General features: G+C 42.7%; 1 protein-coding gene across 1 annotated transcript in view; it reads left to right on the top strand.

Moving 5' to 3' along the window:
- Positions 1-11154: 11154 nt before the first annotated feature.
- LOC136695221 (collagen alpha-3(IX) chain) overlaps positions 11155-25520 on the top strand; it is a 50752-nt gene continuing 36386 nt past the window's right edge. The window contains exons 1-5 of the mRNA XM_066669149.1: positions 11155-11212; positions 15260-15331; positions 17380-17509; positions 21773-22169; positions 22870-22950. Of these exons, the coding sequence (XP_066525246.1) occupies positions 11155-11212; positions 15260-15331; positions 17380-17509; positions 21773-22169; positions 22870-22950 (738 nt within the window). The remainder of the gene's footprint in view (positions 11213-15259; positions 15332-17379; positions 17510-21772; positions 22170-22869; positions 22951-25520) is intronic.

Genomic DNA, 25520 nt, shown 5'->3' with positions numbered 1-25520 from the left:
AGTGTTTAAGGAGAATAGCTGCAAAAAACGGTGCTCCTGTTTCCACGTTGGTAGTTGGATTGGCGACTGGAAAGTGTCCACAGGTGTGAGTGTGTGTTGGCCTCTGAAGGACTGGCGCCCCCACCAGGGTGTGTTCCCGCCTTGCGCCCAGTGATTTCAAGTAGACTCGAGATCCACCGCAGCCCTGAACTGGGTAAGCGGTTACAGACAATGAATGAATAAAAAACACAATTTCATTTTACATATAAATATTTTGGACATGCATCCCAGGTATGTTTACTTTTCTGAGCTGTACTGGGTATAATTGTGGTTTAGTTTTTACTGTTCCTGAAAAGTTAGCTTTTTGGAGATACATGTTTTTAATTGGACAGTGAAAATATTCTGTTTTACTTGTTAAAATATTTAATTGCATTCGCAGAGTGAAAGCTCACGCAGTTTAGCACACTAGTGTTAGCCTAACCGCTTAATCGTCACTTAAAATATTATTTTTTTTGTTATATACTATAAATATTATATATATATATATATGCTATAAAATACACTACAATAGCAAAAACACTATGTATAATAAAAAATACTATGTATAAAATTAATATAAACTAATGAAACAGGTGAGGAGATGGGTGCTAGGCGGAAGTAAACAGACGTGTGGCGTTTGGAAAGCAGACATACTGTACATTATGCAAGTTGTCCATGAGAGAAGCATGGCATCAAAATAGGGCCAATATTTATAGAAACTACATAATAATAAAGAAATGTAATTTTGTAATAGACAGGACTGTTATTAATGCACTGTTTCAGGGTATTTTTCAAACAGGTTTGTAAGAGAACATTGTTGTTTTTTTAATTGTTGATTTTGTATGTTAATTAGAAATGCAATCCAATAAATAAACAAATAAACAAGCGAACACAATACTGACAAACATAAAAAATGAATGGGGGAAGTAAACCCAGCTGGAAAAATAGAATAGAATAAAAAATACAGCAAAAACACATTGAGGCAGTCTCATTAGAAACAAACATTAAAAAGAAAGCAAGTGACAACCAAACAGCTCAACAGTCACAATAAATAACAATGAGACAGAACAGATTTATCAGAAAGAACCTGGGTAACTCACATAAATGCTCATAGAAGTATTTAATTTAATTCTATTTTCTGTTGTATTGTTTATACACTCGCTGCTATGACCACAGACATCTACTGCAGGCAAATCAAAAATCCTGCTACACTGGTTAAACCAAACTCTCTCTCTCTCTCTCTCTCTCTCTCTCACTCTCTCTCTCTCTCTCTCTCTCTCTCTCTCTCACACTCTCTCTCTCTCTCTCTCTCTCTCTCTCTCCTCTCTCTCTCTCTCTCTCTCTCTCACACTCTCTCTCTCTCTCACACTCTCTCTCTCTCTCTCTCTCTCTCTCTCTCTCTCTCTCTCTCACACTCTCTCTCTCTCTCTCTCTCTCTCTCTCTCTCTCTCTCTAATAATAATACAATGGTCAATTATACATTCAATTGTGCATAACTTCTATTCTAAACACAAAGCTTCTAAAGAGAACTTGTTGTTCCATCTTTCCAACTTCTTCCACAGATTTATTATTATTATTATTATTTTAACAATACAGTCTGTTGCACCTTGAATGTTGCATCAGTCAAATTTAGGTGCCGAAGCATTTTAAGAGAACTGTGTGTTCCATTTATATTGCAGCAGTCGCATTCTGGCCTTTAGGTTATAGAATGAAGCATTTGGTTTGGAAAATCATAAACAGGCTAAAGGAGAGATTGATTTTGAAATCTGTTTTGCTGAGTGACTGGGTGAGTGTGTGACACTGTCCACAGGTGTGGGTGTGAGAGTGACTGGGTGAGTGTGTGACAGTGTCCACAGGTGTGAGTGTGTGAGTGACTGGGTGAGTGTGTGACACTGTCCACAGGTGTGAGTGTGTGAGTGACTGGGTGAGTGTGTGAAACTTTGCACCCAATGATTACTCAGATATATTCAGTGGACCTATAACTAGAGGGGGATCGGAGCTATTGAATATGGGTGGGGTGGGGGTTGGAGGCAGCAAGACAATTGAATGATGTACATAATGCATGTCAATTTTAACAGTTGTAAATGTGATATTACTTTATTTGCTTCGTTCAATATAACATTGTATCATTGTATGAATTAAAATGTTTAAAATCAATTGTAGTGAAGTCTGTAAGCAAAAGATATGTACATGTGGGTTAAAGTGTGTGTGTGTGTGTGTGTATATGTGTGTGTCTGAAATGTCCTTGCAACTGCAAAAATGTTTTAAGGATGTACTAAATATCTAATGTCATTAGCTGGGATGCTCTCAGACTGAATTGATGATGATGTTGAGACCTCTCAGTAGTGCTCAGGTTCTCCAGGTCCCTGTAACATCTGCTTCTGCTCAGGTAGAGCTGTAGAAGTAGCTGTTCTGATCCACAGGCTGCAGAGAGAACTGTCTGTCTCATACACACACACACACACACACACACACACACATACACACAAACCAGGCAGTTGTGAGCGATGACTGATCACCTCCAGGCTGATGTTTCTGATTTATATCCTGACACTGAAGCTGGATCTCACAGGAAACATTTGCATACGTATAACCTGACTCAGGTAACAATGAAGATAATGAGGGTGAGGAATATTTCTGAGAGTGAAATGCTGATGAAAAAAGCTCCCTAGGAATTAAAGCAATAGTCACATGCATCATTCCTTCTTGAAAACTTGGCTAAGCTTTTAAAAATTAAGCCTTAAAAGCTCGTCAAAAATGTAGAGGCCATATTCTCCCTATCTTCAGAGTGGAGCACAGACAATGTGATGTCTGTACTTTGGTCAAAACACCATAAGGATCAAGCCCCACAGCAGTGTTCTCCCCCTGTCTAAACAGCCCTGTTCAGAGTGGCTACTTTCAGCACCTGTTCCTTTAAATGATAATGAGCCGCTCGCTGTTCACCCCGACCCCGAGCGCACAGCAGTGAGAAGCGAGGAGCAGAAGCTCTGGTTTTTAGCTGTTTTCACTCTGTTCTCTTTCTTCTCCGTTTTTACTCCGTGCTCTTATTCCTTCGCGCTTGTTGTGTCAGTTTCACTGCGTTTAACCTCGTTTTTGCGCTCTCACAGAAACATGGCTCCAGCGCTGTGATTGGACAGACTCAGACGAGGGGGCGGGGCCATTCTGAAGTCTCTGCACTTGACGTCAGAAGCAGAGCAGAATCAGAAAGGCTCACGTTTATAGACTCAGGCAGCACACAGACAATCTGCGGGGTGGTCTTGTTTCACTGTGTGTTGGTTGGTGGGCTCCAGATCCCCACGTTAATGAATTGCTTTATGTCCCATTTACAATATTTCAGCTGTTCTGCTAAATTCACAAGAACTTATATTCACACAAATTCTGTGTAGTCTCTGAGCCTCTGGATTTTTTTACCAGACACACACACACGCACACGCACACACACACACACACACACACACACACACACTTTAACAACAGAAAGTAAATCATCGTTTCTGGGGTCTTTTGTCTGATAAAGGCTGTAGAGCAGACTAATCTCTGCAAAAGCACAATATGTTCATATCATCATTATCCTGTGGAGAGTTGGTCCTCAAAAATAGATAAAAACAAACACAGGGAGAAGAAAAGGAACAAACGTCATCATCACGAGATGCACTGCAGTCATGGGACCTAACATCACAAGTTATTTTTTAGTTTCTAAAGTCTCTCTCTCTCTCTCTCTCTCTCTTTCTCTCTCGCTCTCTCTCTCTCTCACACACACACACACACACACACTCTCTCTCACTGATTCCCACTGCAGATAAAAGGTACTAAATAGGGATATGTTTTCAGTGCCTTTAATTAGGAAGCAGAACTCTGATGCACCATTGCAGGGAGTTTTCTTTATTTTTGAGTTAAATTGATGTGTGTTGTCCAGGACTGGCCTCATGTGATTCTGGGTAAGCCCTGGACACCTTGTGACCCCGATCTGGATGTTATTAATGAATGAATGAATGAATGAATGAATGATACCATGCATCCTGCCGTGACTTGAGGGTGAGAGTACAGTACAGGACCAGTACAGTACACATGCTAACCCTCTCTTTATTTGAGAAAGAAACCAACAGTTATTTGTACGTTTCACTGTTTGAATGTACACAGAAACACATTTGTAACTCAAGTAGTTTAGTGTTGCACAGGGTGACCATACGTCCTCTTTTCCCCAGATATGTCCTGTTTTTGGGAAGGGCTGGAATTCTAAATCACCAAAAAAATGTCCAGGACTTTTTGCTGTCTGCCAGCTTTCCTCGTCCCAGTTCTTGCCCTAAGCCCTAAATCCCTCCTTGAAGTGTGCACTTTGATGATGTTTGATTATGTTTGGTGTGAGTGGGGGGTGCTTTAAGTGTTCAATTGTTTAAAAGAGTCTGGGAGCTGAGAGCAGAGATGTATTGAATGTTGTTGAGGTCATTTATCCTGTCCTCATCTTCATGCGTGGAGGTGTTTCAAACATAAATCAATGTTACACATCCTCCTCTCTTTTAATGCTTTTCAACGTTCAGAGGCCTCTCCACGGACCAAACCCCTCCAGATGTTTCAGGACTGTTCCTCAGCCAGTGACACAGGGTTCTGACAAAGGCACTTCACAGAGCCATGGCTGCGTACCAACACCGGAATAAAACCATTATCAACTTTAACAGTACAGTAATCTACTGTAAACCGAGTAAGTTATTAGTTGTTTAACTCATTCATAAATTTATTCATTCATTCATTATCTGTAACCCTTATCCAATTCAGGGTTGTGGTGGGTCCAGAGCCTACCTGGAATCATTGGGCCCAAGGCGGGAATACACTCTGGAGGGGGCGCCATTCATAAATATTCAAGGTGAAATAATTTACTCCTGAAACTCTTCAAAAGAAAATACTCAATATCTGGACGTTTACTGGACAGTGGCTGGATGCATTCATTCCCAAACAATGGACAGTACACGTTACTGTTATTTACTTTGTACAGGAAAACAGGTCTGTAATTAGTCTTATGTTTACAATATAATATTGTTCCAGTTCTTTTGCTAGAACTGATATAAACAACAACAGTACGTGACATTTGGTGGCATGCAGCCGTGTAAACGTTGCCATATCAGGAAATGTATCTACTATGTAACAGAATGCTAACGCAGGGATGGAGTGATGTTTGTGGTGCAGAACTAAGCTTGTTTGCATCATCGAAAGCAATCAAATCCTCCTTCTCAGAAGAGTCCTCATTCGACACTTGCTCAACCTCATTCTCCAAGGTTTCCCAGGAACCTTGAAGATCTCAAGAGTGAATGCGCTGTGTGTGTCGTGTTTTGATTTGGTTTTCTGTTTACTGCACAGAAACAGGGTTCATTATCGTCTGGTGGGTGATGTCGAAATGAAAAATGAGCCTGTCAGAGTCTCGTCCCAGGATTAAAGATGTCTGTAATTACATATTTCTGCAGATGAAAATGCAGGAGGGTGGGTTTCTCGTAGGCCTCGAAACAGGTGCGCCTTAAATCTTCTCATAAGGCATCAATTACATCACATTTGATGTGCGGCAGAGACGGATGCCTTCAGGAGGATCATGCTCATGGCAGGAGATCTGTCATAAATTCATCACTCACTCTGACTTAAACGTTACTCCCTTAAACATGCCGTACATCCAGTTTACAGTGTGAGTCTGTGCAAAGATTTGACACCAATGGCACCAAAATACAAAGAGGAATAGTAGATTCTAAGCTCTCTATGCTCAATGCCACATGTGAGCCAGAGGGGTGTAGCGCCTCCCAGTGTTAGGCTGTGGAAGAGTGGAACTGCATTCTTTGAAGGAATTAATGAAAGCTGCACTTACAATGCGCTGTTAGAAGCCCAGTAATGACCACAGAGGCAGATTTAGCTGGACATCTGTGTCACACCCCGAGCCCTGGGGTCTGTACTGACCTCAGAGTCTCATCTGACAGAGAGTGTCATTTGTTCAGTACAGTTTCCCTGTCACTACACCCAAGCATTGGTTCCACACAGACCAAGAACTCTTGGGTTCTTGAATCGGTTCCTGATTCTTGGAACCTTTGTTCTTTCCAGTGAATCGGCCTGCGTTTCTACATGTTTAGAGGGGACCCAGGAGTACGCCACCGGGGGGGGGCATGGTTGTGGCTGAATAAAAGGCACAGATAAACTATCAGAGTCATGACGTGAAGGGTTATTCTTTGTTTACCGTGGAGTCAGACCAGAGTGAGATATAACACTGTGTAAATGTTGCCAAGTTTAGAGGAATCCTGCTGAGCTTGTGACCAGCAGAGAAACATAACCAATGCAGAGCTGCTACTATGACCAATGAGCATGGTGTCACGCCAAATACAGCCCCAGAAGCACACACAAACAGAGCATGTTCCTGTTTTATTTCCTATCATTTATTTATATGAATAAATGACCCAGTTCAGCTCCACTGGGCGATAACACTGTGTTTGAGGCTCTGAGGTCTTTCTTGAGTTACTGAACCTTGACACATCCACAGGCCACGACATGGTTAGCGCTGAAAAACCAACTCTTCTTTGGTTCCAGGTGAGAATGAACTTCTCTGGTTTGTGAACCAGTTTATGTCAGTGGAAATGTGCCGAGCAGTTCCAAATTTAGTTCTGGTTCCTCGTTGGGGGAAAAGCGGTAAAGGAGAGCGCCCACTCTGTAGTTTTACCTGATGAAAAATATAGTGAAACAAGTGTTATAAAAAAGAATAAAGAGAATGTAAACCACAACACTGAAAAAAATATATCAACTAACATACTAATTAAAACAAAACAAACAGCAAAGCCAGGTTAAGAATCCAAAACAAAGAATATGAAAATGGACAGATACCAGTGGAGAGAAAGGCAATTGGAGATGCTTTTTCTTTAGCGTTCTTTCTGCACTTTCAGAAAGTCTGCGTCCAATTCCCTACACAGTGCACTGATATTACATGTAAAATATAGCTATGGGTTTTACAGCAAAACACGTTTTTTTTAAATGGAGTCATGAGTCCATTTTGGAGCATTTCTATTGGTCGATTCATCGTGACATTTTCAAAGGTTTTCAAATTTTCAAATGATGCAGTAAACTAAGCATCGACAAACACAGAGATACATGTTTTTAATTGAACAGCAATGATATACAGCATCTGTAAAAGGTATCGTGGGCTGATTTAGCTTGGTTTAAGCTTCTTTTATCAAACTCACTCTTGTTCACCAACATGTTTAAGAGCCTCTGTGGTGTTTTCAGCGTGAATAACCCATCAGCTTTTTAACGGAATAGGGTTAACTCTTCGGTGTGCTCTCTGGATGCTTACTCAACTGTTTCTTACTCTTGTTTAACAGGGATTTCTGCAGGAGTCCTGCTGGATTCCTGCTGCATTGTTTAGGCGTCTGTTTTGGGGGCCTCCCCTATGGTGCAGCTAACCATTAGCAGAATTACGGCTTGTGGCTTGTGTGTTATTACACAGTGTAGAGGGCCACAGATGACACCGTGCCCTGGGGCCGTTAATGCGCGCCACCCCTCCTTCTAACTTTAAGGAAACTCTCGTAAATTCATGCCAACTCCCCCTGGCAGCCTCTCAGCCAATAGGGACGCAGGAGGCCTGCTTTAACGCGGGGCCGCGTTGCAGTGGCCCCTGTACGGAGCCGCTCAGACTCACTGTGGTAATGAAAGGAGAGTGAAACCCAGCAGTTGTCCTCCTCCTCCACCTTCTTCTTCTTCTTCTCCTGCTTCTGCTCCAGCTGCTGCTGCTGCTGCTCTTTCACAAGGTTCATCAGCTCCTGTTCACCTCGGCCTCATCCCTCAGCACTGCGGACATGACCCCGCACCGCTTCAGCACCACATGGTAAGACAGCGGCCTTTAGCAATGATTTTACCGTATTGAAGAGCTGGTGTGGTGTATTATATCACACAACAACCTTCAAACTTGGGAGAAGGTTAGGAGGCCGGGGTTCATTGCCTAGTCTGGGGGGTACACCATGATATCAGTAAGTGAACGAAACTTAACACCACTTTTGACTGATTCTGTACCATGTTAATAGGTTTAAGCAGCTCAAGATGAGTAAGTCCTCTGGCAAATGCCATGACTGTAAATGAAGGAGTGTGAACGACATTAAATACATCTTCTATCTGATGAGGAACCTTTTGTGTTTATGGTTTAAAGAACGTTTTCAGATGAGTTAGGGAAGTGCTTTCCAGCTCTTTCCAACTGTATGAAAATTTCAGTGAACAATTACCTCTGAACTTATTTAGAAGTACAATTACCTAAAAGTAAAATTAAAGTGGCAGAACGTTTTATCAAATGCCAGTAAAAGGCCAAAGAAAATAAAGAACCAGCCTCTGTCCTCAGGGAGAGATTGTCAGGGATCGCCACCTTGGTTTTTATGCTTATGGAGTGGGCAATAACCAACCACCGTTCACAAGATCTCATTATGATTTTAGTACTGTCAGTTCCACACCCTTGACCTTTCTGACCTCAGGGAATGGTTTTAGGGCAACACTTTTTTTTTGTTTTGTTTTGTTTTTTTTAATTTTCTTAATGCCCAGTGAATATATTTATTAATCTATATTTTAAATATGTTGGTCAGGGTACTGCAGTGTTTCCTACCTGTAAAAGAAGCTACATGTTGGCTTTGTTATTGGATGCACTGGAATGGTTCAGTCATGTTTATATATATATATCACATTAACTTCAAAAAGAGTATCAAGAGAGTAACAGAAAGGACAGAATAGGTTATTTGAGTCATACTCTTGTTGTCTCCTTATGCTTAATATTCAGTAATTAGATCATTACAAATACAACCTGCATGTTGTTATATTTAAAAAGATATAAATGTTTGGCTTCCTGACGATTTAAGGGCTTAAATGGATTGTGCTTTCCATTCAAACATGGGTATGTTCTCTATGTTCTCTGCTTAGTTGCTTGCAGAATATTGTTATTGAATATCAAATGAGTTGTGAAATGAAAATCAAAAAATGGTGTAATATAGTCTAATGGTAAAACTATTTCACTTTTATTTGTTCCCCAATGCCTCCATTGCTGCTGTCACCGTTTTGATGGATAGGTTTTATCAGCCGTGGAGGATACTGACCCAGGTTTGGGTTCAGCCTCAAGTCTGTGATAGTGCTCACTTTGACATACTTTACATTCATCTTTTTCTCTGCATGCAGCTTTGTAATTATGTCTAAAGTATTAGTTAGTGTGCCAGGAAGCATCCCTCCATCATAACACCTGGATTGAGGGAAGCAGTTGGAGGTTGAAGCTTTAAAACTACAGAGTAACTATAAAGAGAGAGTGAGTTACAAGTGCTGGGCCTTTAAAGACACCTATAAAATCTCCTGTCCAAGCACATTCCATCTGCACATATGTACAGTTGGACATTTTTCAGTTTTATTTGAGACCTGAGAAAGATATTTCCGTTTACTCCTACATACAGTTACAGTTCATTAAAATACCAATGGACACCAGCTACAGCCGTTTATTCCTACATACAGTTACGGCACACTGAAATATTGATACACATTAGCTCCAGCTGTTTAGTCCTACAGATATAGCTACAGAGACCTGAAATACTGACCGACACAAGCCAGAGCCATTTACCCCTACATACAGATACAGCACACAGAACTCTGCACTATGAGAATCTCTGAGGGCTACATTCAAAGATTCTACTTTAGTTTCTACCTTATTCTATCACTGTTTAAATCTGCTTTACATTGATGGAATCTGTGTCTGCTAGACTCGTGTCTTGTTTTGGTTTAGACAGACAGAACAAAGAAATGAGATACAGAGGCATGGGTAAAAAACACATACAGGATAGTAAACAGATCATACAGGGATTATATTGAGTAAACTTAAGAGCAATGAAAAATATTTATTAATTTTCAGGAAACAGTAACTCAAATGAGATGATGAATGAATCACAGACTCACAGTCTCAGACTGTAGTTTAACAATCAGACTATAGTTCAGAATCCAGACGGTAGTTCAACAATCAGACTATAGTTCAAAATCCAGACGGTAGTTCAACAATCAGACTATAGTTCAGAATCCAGACGGTAGTTCAACAATCAGACTATAGTTCAGAATCCAGACGGTAGTTCAACAATCAGACTATAGTTCAGAATCCAGACGGTAGTTCAACAATCAGACTATAGTTCAGAATCCAGACGGTAGTTCAACAATCAGACTATAGTCCAGAATCCAGACGGTAGTTCAACTATCAGACTATAGTTCAAAATCCAGACGGTAGTTCAACAATCAGACTATAGTTCAGAATCCAGACGGTAGTTCAACAATCAGACTATAGTTCAGAATCCAGACGGTAGTTCAACAATCAGACTATAGTTCAGAATCCAGACGGTAGTTCAACAATCAGACTATAGTTCAGAATCCAGACGGTAGTTCAACAATCAGACTATAGTCCAGAATCCAGACGGTAGTTCAACAATCAGACTATAGTTCAAAATCCAGACAGTAGTTCAACAATCAGACTATAGTTCAGAATCCAGACGGTAGTTCAACAATCAGACTATAGTCCAGAATCCAGACGGTAGTTCAACAATCAGACTATAGTTCAGAATCCAGACGGTAGTTCAACAATCAGACTATAGTTCAGAATCCAGACGGTAGTTCAATAATCAGACTATAGTTCAAAATCCAGACGGTAGTTCAACAATCAGACTATAGTTCAGAATCCAGACAGTAGTTCAATAATCAGACTATAGTTCAAAATCCAGATGGTAGTTTAATAACCAGACTATAGCTCAGAATCCAATCGGTAGTTCAATAATCAGACTATAGTTCAAAATCCAGACGGTAGTTCAATAATCAGACTATAGTTCAAAATCCAGACGGTAGTTCAATAATCAGACTATAGTTCAGAATCCAGATGGTAGTTTAATAACCAGACTATAGTTCAAAATCCAGATGGTAGTTCCACAATCAGACTGTTTCAGCTTAATATACTTATCAGATTTATGATTGATTACTTTATGGAATGAAGTCAAATGAAATTAAACTATGTAAATGCATGGCATGTGATGTTATCCCAGTAAAGAAAAGTGTAACCCTCTCTCTCTCTCTTTCTCTCTCTCTCTCTCTCTCTTTCTCTCTCTCTCTCTCAGGTCGTGGGTGAAGATGGGGTGTGTGAGCCGTTTGGCTCTCGTAGTGATGCTGTGTGCTCCTGCTTTTGCACGTAAGTACCCCCTGAATAGCCTTTACTATCACACAGCTCTGATTGATTAGCTACTCCACTAGCCACAGTTTGTAATTCCACTGTCATGTGCTCCTTATATTTGGCTGCTATTGTAATTAATGTATAAAACAAAAATAGCCAGTAGACCACAAACAGATAAAGACTGTGTGAGAGAGACGATAGCGCTGGGTAGCATCTGCAGAGACCTAGTGTTTCCAAATCAGGCCGTTACTATTATGTGCTGCTCCACACTGACTCTAAAGCTGACCGCTGAACTGGACAGAAATAGCCCTTGATACTGTAAGATTATGACAGATAATCTTTCTGCTGATGATTCCTCAAGCCCCTGAACATTGGGAGGAAAAGCTCTGACAGGCCCCTGCCGCTCTGGAGTTCTCACTGTTCACAAAGTCGTTCCTTCTTAAATAATGCCGTCATCCTGAGAATAATTTTTGCCTTCAACGTAGAGACTTTACAGCAGAAGAAAAAGAAAAAAAGAAAAGGAGGGAGTGAGGACAGATTAGCACCTGGGGGGAACAATCCCTGGGCCAGTCCTGTTCTGACATCGGGTCTTTCTAGAAGTCTGGATGCTCTTACTGCAGCAAACTGGGAACTCCCCACTCATACCCCTCCTTGTCAGAGGGAGTGTTGTCTGAGCAGGTGCCTACAGTCTTTGGGCTGATAGGAGTGTGCAGTGTGAACGGCGGTGGGTGGTCCTCCACAAACACGTGGAAAACAAGCCGGCTGCACTTTGGAACTGCACCGTCAGGTGTTTTAGGCCTAAAAAACCCACAAGGCGTCCCCACAACTACTAAATGTTGATGCTTTGGTTATCCTGGGAGGGATTTAGTCCTCACAAGGGGATAAACACACACAGGGATAAGCTGTTTAATGCTGCTGTGTGTGTTTCAGGTTTTACTCATGCTGTGGGGACCAACATCTGTTCACACACCCACATTGTAGGGACACATTGTTTTTGTCTAAAGCATTGAATTTTAAGGTGAAAGTGTGTTTTAAGGTTAGGGTACGTTTAGGGTTAATGTTAGGCAAGAAGTAGGGATCGCTATGGTTACAGTAATTCTCCACAGAATAAATGTAGGTCAGTGTATTGTCCCCACAATACATGGAGATAATGTTTAGTGTCTGCGTTAGTGTGTGTTAGTGTGTGTATGTGTGTGTGTGTTAGTGTGTGTGTTAGTGTGTGTGTGTGTGCATGGGCGACTCATTTACATTAATGGTAGGCTTTTCGCCGGCTTGCTGGGGGCATGTGCAGATTAAACCGCTCACTTTAGTGGAAAGACTATAAAGATGAATTGGAAAGTCCTCTGTTTTCCTCCGGGTTTGTTTACTTCAGGCGTCTGAGGCTTGAAAAAACAGTTCCAGATGTGTTTCTTTACAGTTTTACTACTGCACAATGCTGACAACTGGAAGGATACACACACACACACACACACACACACACACACACACACACACTGATGATCACTGGATTAGGAACACTATATTGACACTCACGGTCCATTCTCTCAGCTCCATTGTCCACACAGGATCACTTTATAGTTGTACAATTACAGACTGTCGTCCATCTGTTGCTCTGCATACTTTATTACCCCCATTTCCCCCTGTTCTTCAATGTTCAGGACCCCCACAGAGCAGGTGTGATGTGGTGGTGGATCATTCTCAGCGCTGCAGTGACACTGACGTGGTGGTGGTGTGTTAGTGTGTGTGGTGCTGGTGTAGAGTGGATCAGACACAGCAGTGCTGCTGGAGTTTAAACCCCTCAGTGTCACTGCTGGACTCAGAATAGCCCACCAAGGAAAAGTATGCAGAGCAACAAGTGGACCACAGTCTGCAAATGACAGAAAACAGTGTGGATGGTCTTGTCTCACAGTGTGTGGGTTGGTGGGTTGACTCCTAATAAACACATTAACGTGCACATGTGCAGGACAAGGGATTTCTTCATAACGTTTAATATCAAGTGTCTTTAGACGGACAACTGGCAGCTTTCCTGCGTTCAGGTTTATTAGGGATGCGCTGGCGACACTGGCGGAGGGATAAATCACGGAATATGAAAGACGGTAAATTGATCTCTATCTGTGCTGACTCTCCCAGGGCCCCTGTTTGATTGATGGTTGTCATATTTGTTTTCCCTGCGGCGAGCTGACGGATTAATGAAGACGAAATGGTCCTGCAGCAGCTGTCAGACTGACCTTCTAAAGAAAAGAAAAAAAAGAGCAACAGATAGAAAGAAAATGAAAAGACACACTGCAACCAGCTCCTCCTGAAAGCCCCGTCACGCTCAGATCAATAACCAATCCTTCAGGACCTCGGCCTGCGAACAACACCAGGCCGCTGTGTTTGGAGGGAGGATCTGTCCCAGCGTTAGTCGTGTTTATGTTCTCCGATCCCTGCCAACACACCAGCTGTGACTATTTTACTGCTCACCTTTCGCTGTCCCAGTCTCTCTTCGCTTATCGACTGCAAGCGTTCCGGGAACTCCAGTTAACCTACGTTCCCCATGGTTTCACGGAGAGTCACTGGGCAGTAGTGGAGATAAAGCACGTCACACCTTGCTCACCTCCCATTGGTATTCACCACATTGCTCCTAATTTGCATAAAGTTGCAGCCCCATCACTTCACACAGCTCCCACTGAAAGTGACTGACGTTCAGTTGTTTTGTTGTGTGTCACGCTGCTCCCGGTGAGACTCTGGGTGAGAGATAGATATGAATATTTATTTATACATTTGAATACATGCCTTATGTAGATGGTGAATAAGAACATATATATATCACCGCTGTCTAAATAAAAACACGTATCTCCGTGTTGTAGATGTTTACTACGTCATCAGAACACATCAGCTGTGAATATGTCGTGAGAACGGACCAATGGGAATGCTCCAAAATCAAATCAAATCTTTTTACATTGACTTCCATTTAAAGTTAATGAGGTGAATGGGAAAAGATCTTCTTTGGACAGCGATGATATATAAATACGTACAGTGTGTTTACAGTAGTGCAGCGTATGATGTAGTTAAGTAAAAGATGCAGCCTTCAGGATCCCACTCACATAGAGGTCCTCTCCGCTCAGTCAGATGACTTTAGACCAGGGACTTGTCCAGCCTTGTGCCCAATGATTCCAGCTCAGATTTGTACCCACCGTGACACTGAGGAAGGCGAAGCAGATACAGAAGATCAATGAATAAATGGCATGTATTACTTACCGGTATTAAATGGCAGTATGATATGTAACACAGTGGGGTGTGTAGCTATTACCTCGTATCTTTTAGAAGTTGACCAAAGACCCCACATTCAGTGTCATGGTGTCGTTTCTCGGTGCATAACACCTTTCTGAAATGCCACCGATGTCTTATTGGTCTCAGGAGTGCACTCGTTGTTGCTACACAGAGACTCATTAACCAAAAGAATGGGGCAATCTGAAGCAGCTGCACATGAGCCTGGCATCAACCGGAGAGGTAGGAGGACCCTATACGTTGGGCTATGGAGTGAGGTAACGGTGATTTTCGCAGTGGTGGGTCTCCTTCCGGTATCTTTGGGATGGGGAGGTGTTCATGACTGAGCTCTTCAGTTAGGGTGACCAGACGTCCTCTTTTACCCGGACATGTCCGGGCGGAATTTCACAAACGTCCGGGATTTTGTTTTTCTAGAGCTTACATAGAACTTCGAGAAGGGTTTTGTTCACAAACTAGTCCCGCCCTCCCCTACTCCGATTGGTTCACTTGAGTGAGAAGGGGGCGTGGTGAAGTAGCCTACAATCTTCTGATTGGACGGTCTGACTGTAGAGCTACCGTTATTGGTCGATAACCTTCTCCGTAAACATTTAATTGGTCAGTCTGCACGTCAGTAGTCGTGCCCCCCCTCCCCCTCGCCACCTGACCTACCTCACTAACGCCCTCATGGATGCCATCAAACACTCACAGCCGTAAACAGAGGCTGTTACTGCAGCAGTGTCATTTATTTCAGGAGAAATGTTGGCCACATGTTCACAAGTGTACTCACTGAATGGTGTTTTGTTTTCTCTTCTCCAGAGCTGGACTTCAGCAGATTGGACGGCGACACTGTGTGCCCAACCATGAGGAATGGACAAGATGACCTTCCAGGTAAAATCAAACTGCCAGCAGCAAATGACTATGGAGAAATGCTTTGTAAAAACTTGGTGAGAACATCTTCTGGTCCGTCTCTACTTTAGACAAGAGATACTCTTATGGTCTTTGAGCCACTGCCCACATACGCTGACCTCCACCCGTGACCCAGATGCCTTTAATCACTAGTACACAGTGCTCCGTCAGTACTTTACCGCTCTTTATTGATTAAACATGAGGAACCTGATGATCTCCTCATTTCAAAGTTGTCTCAACTGAGCCTCGTACTAAAACCGTCCAGCTCTGGGAAGGCAGCAGGAACTCTCAGGCTCAGCAAGATTTTAATTTGCTGCTACCTTGGTTTTAGTAAGTGTACACGGAGAGGGCGACCGCAGACCGCAGGGGCGTTCACAATGTGGGGGGGACATATTCACTGAGTCAAAGCCCACCCCGTACACACAGTATTAGCTCTAAGCTGATTCCTATGTAGATGAGGCAGTAAAGTACTGCATTTATAACGATGTGGAACAGTGTTAGATTCACATTAACGTTAGAGAGTGAGGCTGTGGACCCTCACACACTACAGAGGCACTGCTGAGGGTGGTGTGTGTATATTTCCCCACTGTTCAGTGCAGCAGTGTGCGGTTTGGGACACGGTAAGAGAGAGCGCTTCCTCACGACCTGAACGCAGCCGATGTTAACATTCACCGACTCTCAGCTCCTCCTCTGTTTCACTGACGGTTAAATACAGGCCTCTTTCAGAGCTGTAGTGACCCCTCACTGTTATCTGTCGTGCTCTCGTCTCTGACCTCGAGCCCAGAGCTGGTGAACACTAACGTTATAAACCACACTCTGACGGTGAAGCGGAGGTGGAGCTGGTGATTGGAGCAGGTTTAGATTTGAAACGAAGGCTGAAAGAAGACCACCCTGTGTCCGACTCACTGCCGAAACACGGCGCATTTTCAAAATAAAAGTTCGAGAATAAAAGCATATATTTTGGGTCCAGGGAAGCTACATTTATCTGGGGTCCTCTCTAATGTTCTTTTAGTCTGTTTAAGGGCTATTAATGAATCCATTGTGAGCTTCAAAAGCTTTATTGGAAAAACAGGAAGGCATTAATAAAGATGCTAATTTCTTCTGATTCCTTGTACCCCAACTGCAATATTTAAGCCCTATATTTTGAGAAACGCTGCATTAGATTCACTGTAGATGTGTGTGTGTGTGTGTGAGAGAGAGATGGGGTGGGGTGGGGGTGTTATCTAATAGGGGACACATCAAACACATCAGAGAAATAAGAAAATACATCACACATCAGACTCTAAAAGGTTCCCACACTGAGAAACACTAAGATCCACAGATTTTAAAGATCAGCTGGACGTAATCATGCATTTTTAAAAGTGTGAACAATTAAAGGAAATTAAATTAAATACATTAAATGAACTAAATAAACCAGCGAGCCCTGGCTGATCCACGGCAAATCTCATGTAACAGTAGAGACACACAAACTGAAGTCGGGAACAGAACCATGACGATCCGCACAGGAAGTCCTTCCTGAACGAGCGCTTCCTTTATTTCCTTCCTCCAACATGAGCACGGCAGTAGCTGGTGTATTAGGGCCAAAGAAACACCACCCTACGCTGGAGTGTGGCCCCTGCTCCTCCTCCGTGCCTGATTGGGTGGTTTTGGGTTATTTTCCATAAACAGCCACAGGACCACATGCTCAGCGAGATTTTAATGGTTTGCTACTTTGGTAGTTAGTGCAGAGGGAGGGGTTCCACCACAGAATCACTCTCAGGTGTCCGTCGGCATGCGCATGAAAGTCTGCAGATTTTAAGAGGGAAAATCTGCATGTGCGTTTTGTAAAGCAGACACATGTTGAGATTACAGCGCCCCCTGTGGAGTCAGAGCGTCTTTACTGTTTCTCTCTGAAATGCAGTGTGTGAAGTTTCCAGTAAAAGCACTGATTTTCACTGAGTTTTAATATGCTTCAGAATAAGCCATGGACCAAAACCAAGATGTTAGTGTTTACGTGTGTGTGTGTGTGTGTGTATTTGTGTGTGACACAGGATTTGACCTGATCACGCAGTTTCAGCTTGATGTGATTCCTATGAAAGGCGTGAGGAAGGTGGAGGGTTCTACTCCCACTCAGGTAGCTTATAGACTGGACAGAGACGCCAACTTCCAGATTCCAACCAGGTAAAACACACACACACACACACACACACACTCTCTCTCTGTAGGCAAGTCCACTAGGACCCTCTGTCTGGCCACAACACCTCCACTAGGGGCGAGCTTCCACGGAGGGACAGGAACATTGTTTCTGTCTCAAACTAATCATCCGCGATAAGAGTCTAACCTCAGAAACACAAAAGGCGTCCTGTATCGGTTCAGTACGGAACACTTCTTTAAAGAAGCAATCTGTAATACTGACACCAAGCGTTTAAAATCTGAGCTATAATACAGTTTCAAATCAGTGGAGAGAGCTGTCTGCTCCTCCCCCCTCCTCCTCCCACTCCTCCCCAGATGTGAAACTCGAGCAGGTGGCCATTTTGAGGAAAACTCAACAAACAAGAGAAGAGTTTAAGAACTTGGGCCGTAATCGCTATGAAGAGTGTGTCATAATCAACATATTTACACAAAAAAGTGTGCATCATTTCACTAAAACATCTATCTAAAAAAAAGTGAACACGCGGCCGCCATTTCCCTGCATTTACAAGCCTTTACTGTCCAAATCCACCTTAAATATTTAGACTAGACAAGGCTGGTGTTACTTAGCGATTTACCCTTCCACCATAAATGTCGTTTAGGCAGCAGATCTTATTAGTTTTGTCAATTTTAGTCAAACATTTCGTTCCACCTTACATGTGTCCGTTTACAAGTCCTTGGTTCTTGAATTCTCTGTTCCACCTTAAGAGCTGAAGCTAATGCTATAGCTATTTATTCCACTTTAGCGATTTAAAACACAAACCAATTGTATTATTCAACCAATTGTTCACCATTTTCCTATTCAAGCATTTAGTTCCATCTTAAATGGGTCTATTTAAGAGTCTTATTTGCTTTGTTCTCTAGCTTCTTATTGAAAACTCATTTCCACCTTAAACAGCTATGAGAAGCTTAAGCTAGCGCTAGCATATTTAAACAAACTCGTTTTGAAACACTTCTTATTTCCCACTTTATCCATTTAAAACCCACGACTAGGTGAACATCATGTCACTAAAACATCTACCTACTAAAGAAATGCTTATATTTGCTGTGTAATACCAAGCTTGATTTTGCAATTCCACCTTAAATAGGTGAATACACGAGGCTTTTCAAACACAATTTTCACTCCTTAATTTATTTAAAACAAACACAACATGGAGAAACACACATGAATCTGCCTCAGTTTCTTTAAAACAAACAAACCATGGTATTTACACTTTTCAATCGTGTTGTTTTTCACCTTCTTCATATAAAACACACAAAACACGGCCTTAACACCTTTCAAACCTCACTATGCCTCACTTTCTTTATTTAAAACACACAACATATGGCCTTTACTCCTTTTAATCTATACCTATGTGTATGTACTTCTATATTTTTTTCAGAAATAATTAGCTGTTACCTGTTCAGGAGAATATTATCCAGCTCTGGTTCTGTTCTGTATCAGTCTTTCCCCTAATTCCGGCCACTGCCGTTCCGCTCTCTCTCTTCGCCAATCGCAGTGGGTAAAACAAAACAACATAAGTTCACGCCTTAGTAGGGCATTTAAACATCAATCTTGCAAGAAATCACACATCTAAACAATATTTAAGTATCTCTAACAGTGTTGTAATTCTTTGTGTGCAAAACTGCATGTGGAACACAACACACTTCCATTTCGCGACAGATATTTCCCTCAGTGTAAAAGTTAGCTTAGCGGTTAGCTTCCTTTTCTCTGAGGGGAATCTACCGCCATTTTAATCCTTACATGTAGAGTACGGATACCAACACAGGACAAACATAATCTCATTGTGAACCTCTCAAAACCACTGAATGTGCTAGCAACTGTCTCGTTTGACTGTCACAAGCAGGGGAGGTGGGCGAAGTTAGGGGGCGCTAGTAATCTTAGCAGTATTGGCACCTACTTAAACAAAAGCGTTTTTATCTAAAAACATATTTTCTTTCAAAGTCAAGCAAGTCTTGGACATTAATTTACACACACATGACTCCTGAAAAATATTGATTTGAGTGAGTAAAGTACTTCTATTTATTTACAGTTAGCTAAGATTTCCAATATTGTAATTAAAGTGTCCGGAACTTGGGGTAATTACGCTAGTGTTTCTGCTTCTAAACTGCCTCCACTTTTCAAACACAGGGTCAACATTTCCTCTCATTTTACTCTGTCTTTTGTTGTGGAGATTTTTAGAAGGGCTTTTTGGGTCTGGTAAAATGTAACATTAACTCTGTTCTCTTGGTCATTTCATGGCTGTGAGACACTGTCTGTGGACCTGGACACACAGTGGACTGTAAAATGATTGGACAGTGGGCAGGACACAGGCAGGACCTCGGGGGGCGAGATCGCAGGAGCTCTTCACTGGACTGGGCACTTCTCAAAGAGAATACACTGCTTTAGCAAAGCTGTGAGAGGCAGGAGTGTTTTAGCTTTGATTGTTTTCTTTAATCTATGATCACACACCCTGGACTTTTTATGACTAAGTACAGTAATTATCCTACGGCTTGCTTCACACATGGGATAAATCCGTACTTTACCTGACAGTTTATTTGGGGCCTAAAGAACTTATAAGGGAAAGTAAAAGTGCATTAGAAGTGAACATGTGGTACTTCCCTAAAACAAACAAACCCCTCGGCCCTGCTCCTGACTGAGGCTCTAAAAGCCCCCCTACCACATAATGAGGAGAGAGTGATGACCCCACCTCAGAACCTCGGCCAGAACGGTAATGGAGAGAGAGAGAGCTTCACTTTGAAGTGTTACTGCCTTCTCATCCCTTTATAACTCCCAGAGGAGAAAGAGAGAGATTTTACACTGCTTCTATTAACAGAAAGCCCCCCCCCCCCGTCCAAGGAGGACAACATCAAACACACATCAAAAGAACTCCATTCTCATCACAACACAGTGCTTCGTCAACACAACAATTAGTGCAGTGGTTCTCAAACTTTTTCTAGGGGAAATTTCCGACCCCCACCTGCACCACATCGCCCCCGAACAATGATAATAACCCCCTGAGCAAAGTGGGCAGTGTGTGTGTTTGTGGCTATTGCCACTGCAGGTCTCCTGTCCTCTTGGGGACCAGCAGTTTGTAGAGGACTCTTCATCTACAGCCAGCAGTACTTTGTCCAGTCAACAGCCCCTGCCACTGGTGCTCTCTGACCTCGGCTAGGGCTTTTAATGTGTCTCACTTTAACACACACAGTGTACAGGGCCTTCCCATTCGTCTCCTCCAACATTCCCTAGCTTGGGAGTCCCTCTACCCTCCTGCCAATGCCCATCTGCAGCAGTCTCGCCCACAGCGAGGGAAACGTTGCCTCCTCAGCTCCTCGTGGTTCATCAAAATAGGGATAGAGAGATACAGAAGTCATTAATGCATTAATGGAGAGAGAGAGTGACAGAGTTAGAGGAAGATAGTGAGAGAGATAGATAGAGCAAGAGAGAGAGAGAGAGAGAGAGAGAGAGAGAGAGAGAGAGAGAGAGAGAGAGCTACTGAAGGGGCAGTGCAGAGTGGGTTTAACATGGTGATGGGACCTGTGAGTGGCCTTCATTTATTTTATCATCCAAAAGGAAACTCAGATTTTATCACTCTGCTTTTATGAGGCAGTTAAAAAGGCCACTAGCGGCCGTCTATAAATACCCCACCTGCCGAGACCCTCGGCTCTAACAGCCCCACTCTTTCTCCGACCGGACCCCGAGGCCCTGCCCATAACAGAGTCCAATGAAAGTGGCGTGGGTCCCTTTGAGAGCACAGTGAGGACGTGGGGGGGGGGGTTCTGATCTGACCAGCACAGGGACACCAGGCCTTTGAAGATAAAAGTGCTGTTGGTCTTGATTCATCTCATGTTGATGATATTATAGCAGGGGGGCTGAGGGGACTGTGGGGGGCCAATAACGGAGAGGGCAGCACTTTGTAATCACAAGAACGTAGAATATTCATCGCTCTTCTTGGAGATGTTCCAATGGCTGAAATGAAAGGAGTGGCATTGTGTGCAGCTCAGACAATTGTGTAGTTATGCAGTTGCCTATCCTTGAAATGACACAAAATTGGATGCTCTGGACCAGTGGCACATGAGCTTAAGGTCACCTTGCTCACTGCCAAGTGTCAGCCAGAGGGGTGTGAAAGGATATGTGTTCTCTGCAGTGATGGGGCTCCATCCGGTAACATGCTTTAATGGATGCCAGTGAAATCCTCAGAGCAATGTTCAGAGAGGCCTAAAAGCAATAGGAGAATGTGAAGGGTTAAAGCGCTCCCTCGGTGTCCTCCATAGGCTGACTTTTCCGAGAGGTTTCCCGGAGGAGTACTCCTTCATGACCACGTTCCGTATGATCAAGAACACGGTGAACAAGGTGTGGAACCTGTGGCAGGTGGTGGACGAGGACGGTCTAAAGCAGGTGGGGATGAGGCTGAACGGAGACCAGCAGGCTCTGGAGTTCTTCCTGACCACGGTGGACGGAGACCTGCAGACCGTCACCTTCCGGGGCCTCTCTGTGCTCTTCAACACCAAGTGGCACAAGGTGATGGTCGGCGTGGAGACCCAGCTGGTCACTCTGTACGTGGACTGCCAGCCCGTCGACCAGAAGCCCATCAAGAGCAAAGGCTACGTCAACACCGAGGGGGACACTCTGATCGGACGACTGGACAGTGACCCCAACACTTCTGTGGTGGTAAGATTTAACAGGGCACTGGAAATACTACAAAACAGTGGGTGTGCCCCCTAGGGGGGACTTTGTGCTATTACATTAATAGGACAATCATAGCCATAACATTAACACAACATGGGAAATATAATTATTAATAAACGTCATCGTCGTACCACAAAATACAGCTCTGACAATTTGAGGCATGGACTCCACCAGACTTCTGCAGGTGTCCTGTTGTCTCTAGCACCAAGACGTTATCAGCAGATCCTTTAAAGCAACACTAGGTTATATTTTTACCGTAAAATTACAGCTACAAAATCATGGTATGCTCCACTGAGCTGTAATAGGTAGAATAGCATCTCTATAGGTGCTATCCCATGCTCAGCACTGCAGAAACTGCACTATGTAACTTTTCATGGAGGGTAGAAAACCACCCGCGACCCACTTGATTTCAGGCCCATCAAAGTGCTGCTTTAATATTTCTCCTTCTTCAAACGTCATTTTCAAGGACTGACTGTTCACTCACTGCCTCATATACCGCACCCCGTCTGCAGGGGGCACTGTAACCTCATGGTTTTATTTTTGTAGCTGATACATCTACGTAGCTAAGGATAGTAGTGCCTATGTGAACACATTTGTAAACACTGAACGAATATTTTCAAGATATTTTCATTTAAGAATGCGAAATGATGCCATGTTTGTTTGTTTGTTTGTTTGTGTACAGTTTGAGTTGCAGTGGATGCTGATCCACTGCGACCCGAAGAGAGCGCAGAGAGAGAGCTGCACTGAACTGCCCCAAACTGAGGTAATCCCACTAACCCCTCTGTCACTGCAGCTTTACCTCGCCGTGCATCACAGAGACTGGTCAATAGCAGAGTCCATTTACATTCAGACCACCTCAGTGTCCAGCCATAGACTTGCTTTACACTCTTAATAAGACAATAAAGGTGCTACACAAGGTTCTCTGAGAGAAGAACCCCTTTTGGTTTCGTAAAGAACCGTTTTTTTTGCTGAAATCCTTTAAAACGGTAAACAACCTTAAGATGAAGTTCTTCACTCTCACACATCTATTAAACAAACGTGTTTCATTACGGAACCAAACGTAGCGCTCAAAGAACCCTCCTTTATTTTTTGGGAGTGTATTCCACCTCTCGGTTTATGTACTGTACAATAAGTGTCCCTCTGTCCGAACATAAATAGCCTTCAAATACAAAGTAAGCTGGTACACTGTCAGACCAACTGTCACTGTGGTGTGGTACCCTCAAGAACACACATACAGTACCTTTAATTAGGGAGCGTAATTGTTCCTAATTATATTGTAATTGCAGATGTTAATATTGTGTTGTTTTCGTTCACCCCGTTTCATCTCCAGGACTTTTATTATTATATTATTTTATTTGACACAGTTGTATAATGAAAGATTACAGAGATCCCCCTCTCCTTCTGGAGGCGAGAATGTAATGAACCTTTAGGGAACACAACTGGACTCTAACACCACTTCTGTGCCTTCTGTTCTAGTGACATTAATGTACTTCTACCATGCCTTTTCTTCTGAGAGTGTAGAGAGAATATTCACTGTGGTGTTTGATGTATTACCCAGTGATGTATTGTGTTTACTGCATTATTTATTCTCCCCTCAGCAGCTCATACAGGCTGCGATATTTAGCTGATGGTTACCGTGTCCCTAAACTGAGCAGCAGAGTAGTCTTCTAGAAAGACGCAGCTGCAGTGTGTGATGTAGAGGAGAGTGGGACACAGCAATGTACAGGGTGGGCAATTTATACGAATACACCTTAATAAAATGGGAATGGTTGGTGATATTAACTTCCTGTTTGTGGCACATTAGTGTATGGGAGGGGGGAAACTTTTAAAGATGGGTGGTGACCATGGCGGCCATTTTGAAGTCAGCCATTTTGGATCCAACTTTTGTTTTTTCAATGGGAAGAGGGTCATGTGACACATCAAACTTATTGGGAATTTCACAAGAAAAATAATGGTGTCCTTGGTTTTAAAGTAACTTTATTCTTTCATGAGTTATTTACAAGTTTCTGACCACTTATAAAATGTGTTCAAAGTGCTGCCCATTGTGTTGGATTGTCAATGCAACCCTCTTCGCCCACTCTTCACACACTGATAGCAACACCACAGGAGAAATGCTAGCACAGGCTTCCAGTGTCTGTAGTTTCAGGTGCTGCACATCTTGATGGTATGGTGTGGTATATGGGGTACAAAGATAGTGGGGCCATTCTTCATCAATGGAAACCTCAAGGCCACTGGATATGCGAAATTGCTACATGATGATGTGTTTCCCTCTTTATGCACTGAAGCTGGCACGTTCCCTGGGTTTTTCCAGAAAGATGGTGCACCACCACATTATGGGTGTCAGGTCCGAGCATTCCTAGATGAACAGTTTCCTGGAAAGTGGTCGTCGTGGGCCAGTTGAATGGTCCCCAAGGTCTCCTGATCTGACCCCCTTAGACTTTTATCTTTGGGATCATCTGAAGGCAATTGTCTATGCTGTGAAGATACGAGATATGGGTTGCATTGACAATCCAACACAACGGGCAGCACTTTGAACACATTTTATAAGTGGTCTGAAACTTGTAAATACCTCATGAACGAATAAAGCACACCATTTTTTTTCTTGTGAAATTCCCAATAAGTTTGATGTGTCACATGACCCTCTTCCCATTGAAAAAACAAAAGTTGGATCCAAAATGGCCGACTTCAAAATGGCCACCATGGTTACCACCCATATTTAAAAGTTTCCCTCTCTCATATACTAATGTGCCACAAACAGGAAGTTAATATCACCAACCAATCCCATTTTATTAAGGTGTATCAATAGGTGTATCAATATAAATGGCCCACCCTGTTTATATATATATATATATATATATATATATATATATATATATACACATATATACGGTATTTTATTAGAAAATTATTTGCAGAAAGAAAAAACCCATGATACACTTCACCTTGGGTTTCTGTGCCCCACTCTACTGTAACCCCTTTGAATGACACATATTCATAATTAATGGTCCCATACATTAAACCTCGGTCATCATGTAATTTATAGGACAATGTTAACCCTTAAGGCCAGTTTCCCCAACAGGGATTACACCTGGTCTTCAACTAAACTGCATTTTAATACAGTTGGAAATGAGGATGCGTGTATGATTTGTAGCGAGCTGCTCTGAGTACAGCTGTGGGTGGGACATAGTTTAATATCAGTTTAGATTCGACTGAACTGTGAAAAGAAAAAAAAATCCAAACTGGGAGCTGTTAATCAGAATCTATAACCACTGTCAGGTTACAGAGTGAAAACAGAGTACACACACATTCTGCCGTCTGCGAGACCTTGCTCGT

This window comes from Hoplias malabaricus, chromosome 4 (genome assembly GCF_029633855.1).
Source record: "Hoplias malabaricus isolate fHopMal1 chromosome 4, fHopMal1.hap1, whole genome shotgun sequence".
Classification (NCBI taxonomy): domain Eukaryota; kingdom Metazoa; phylum Chordata; class Actinopteri; order Characiformes; family Erythrinidae; genus Hoplias; species Hoplias malabaricus.
The sequence above is the reverse complement of the archived record's forward strand: the minus strand, read 5'-3'. Positions and strand labels throughout refer to the sequence as shown.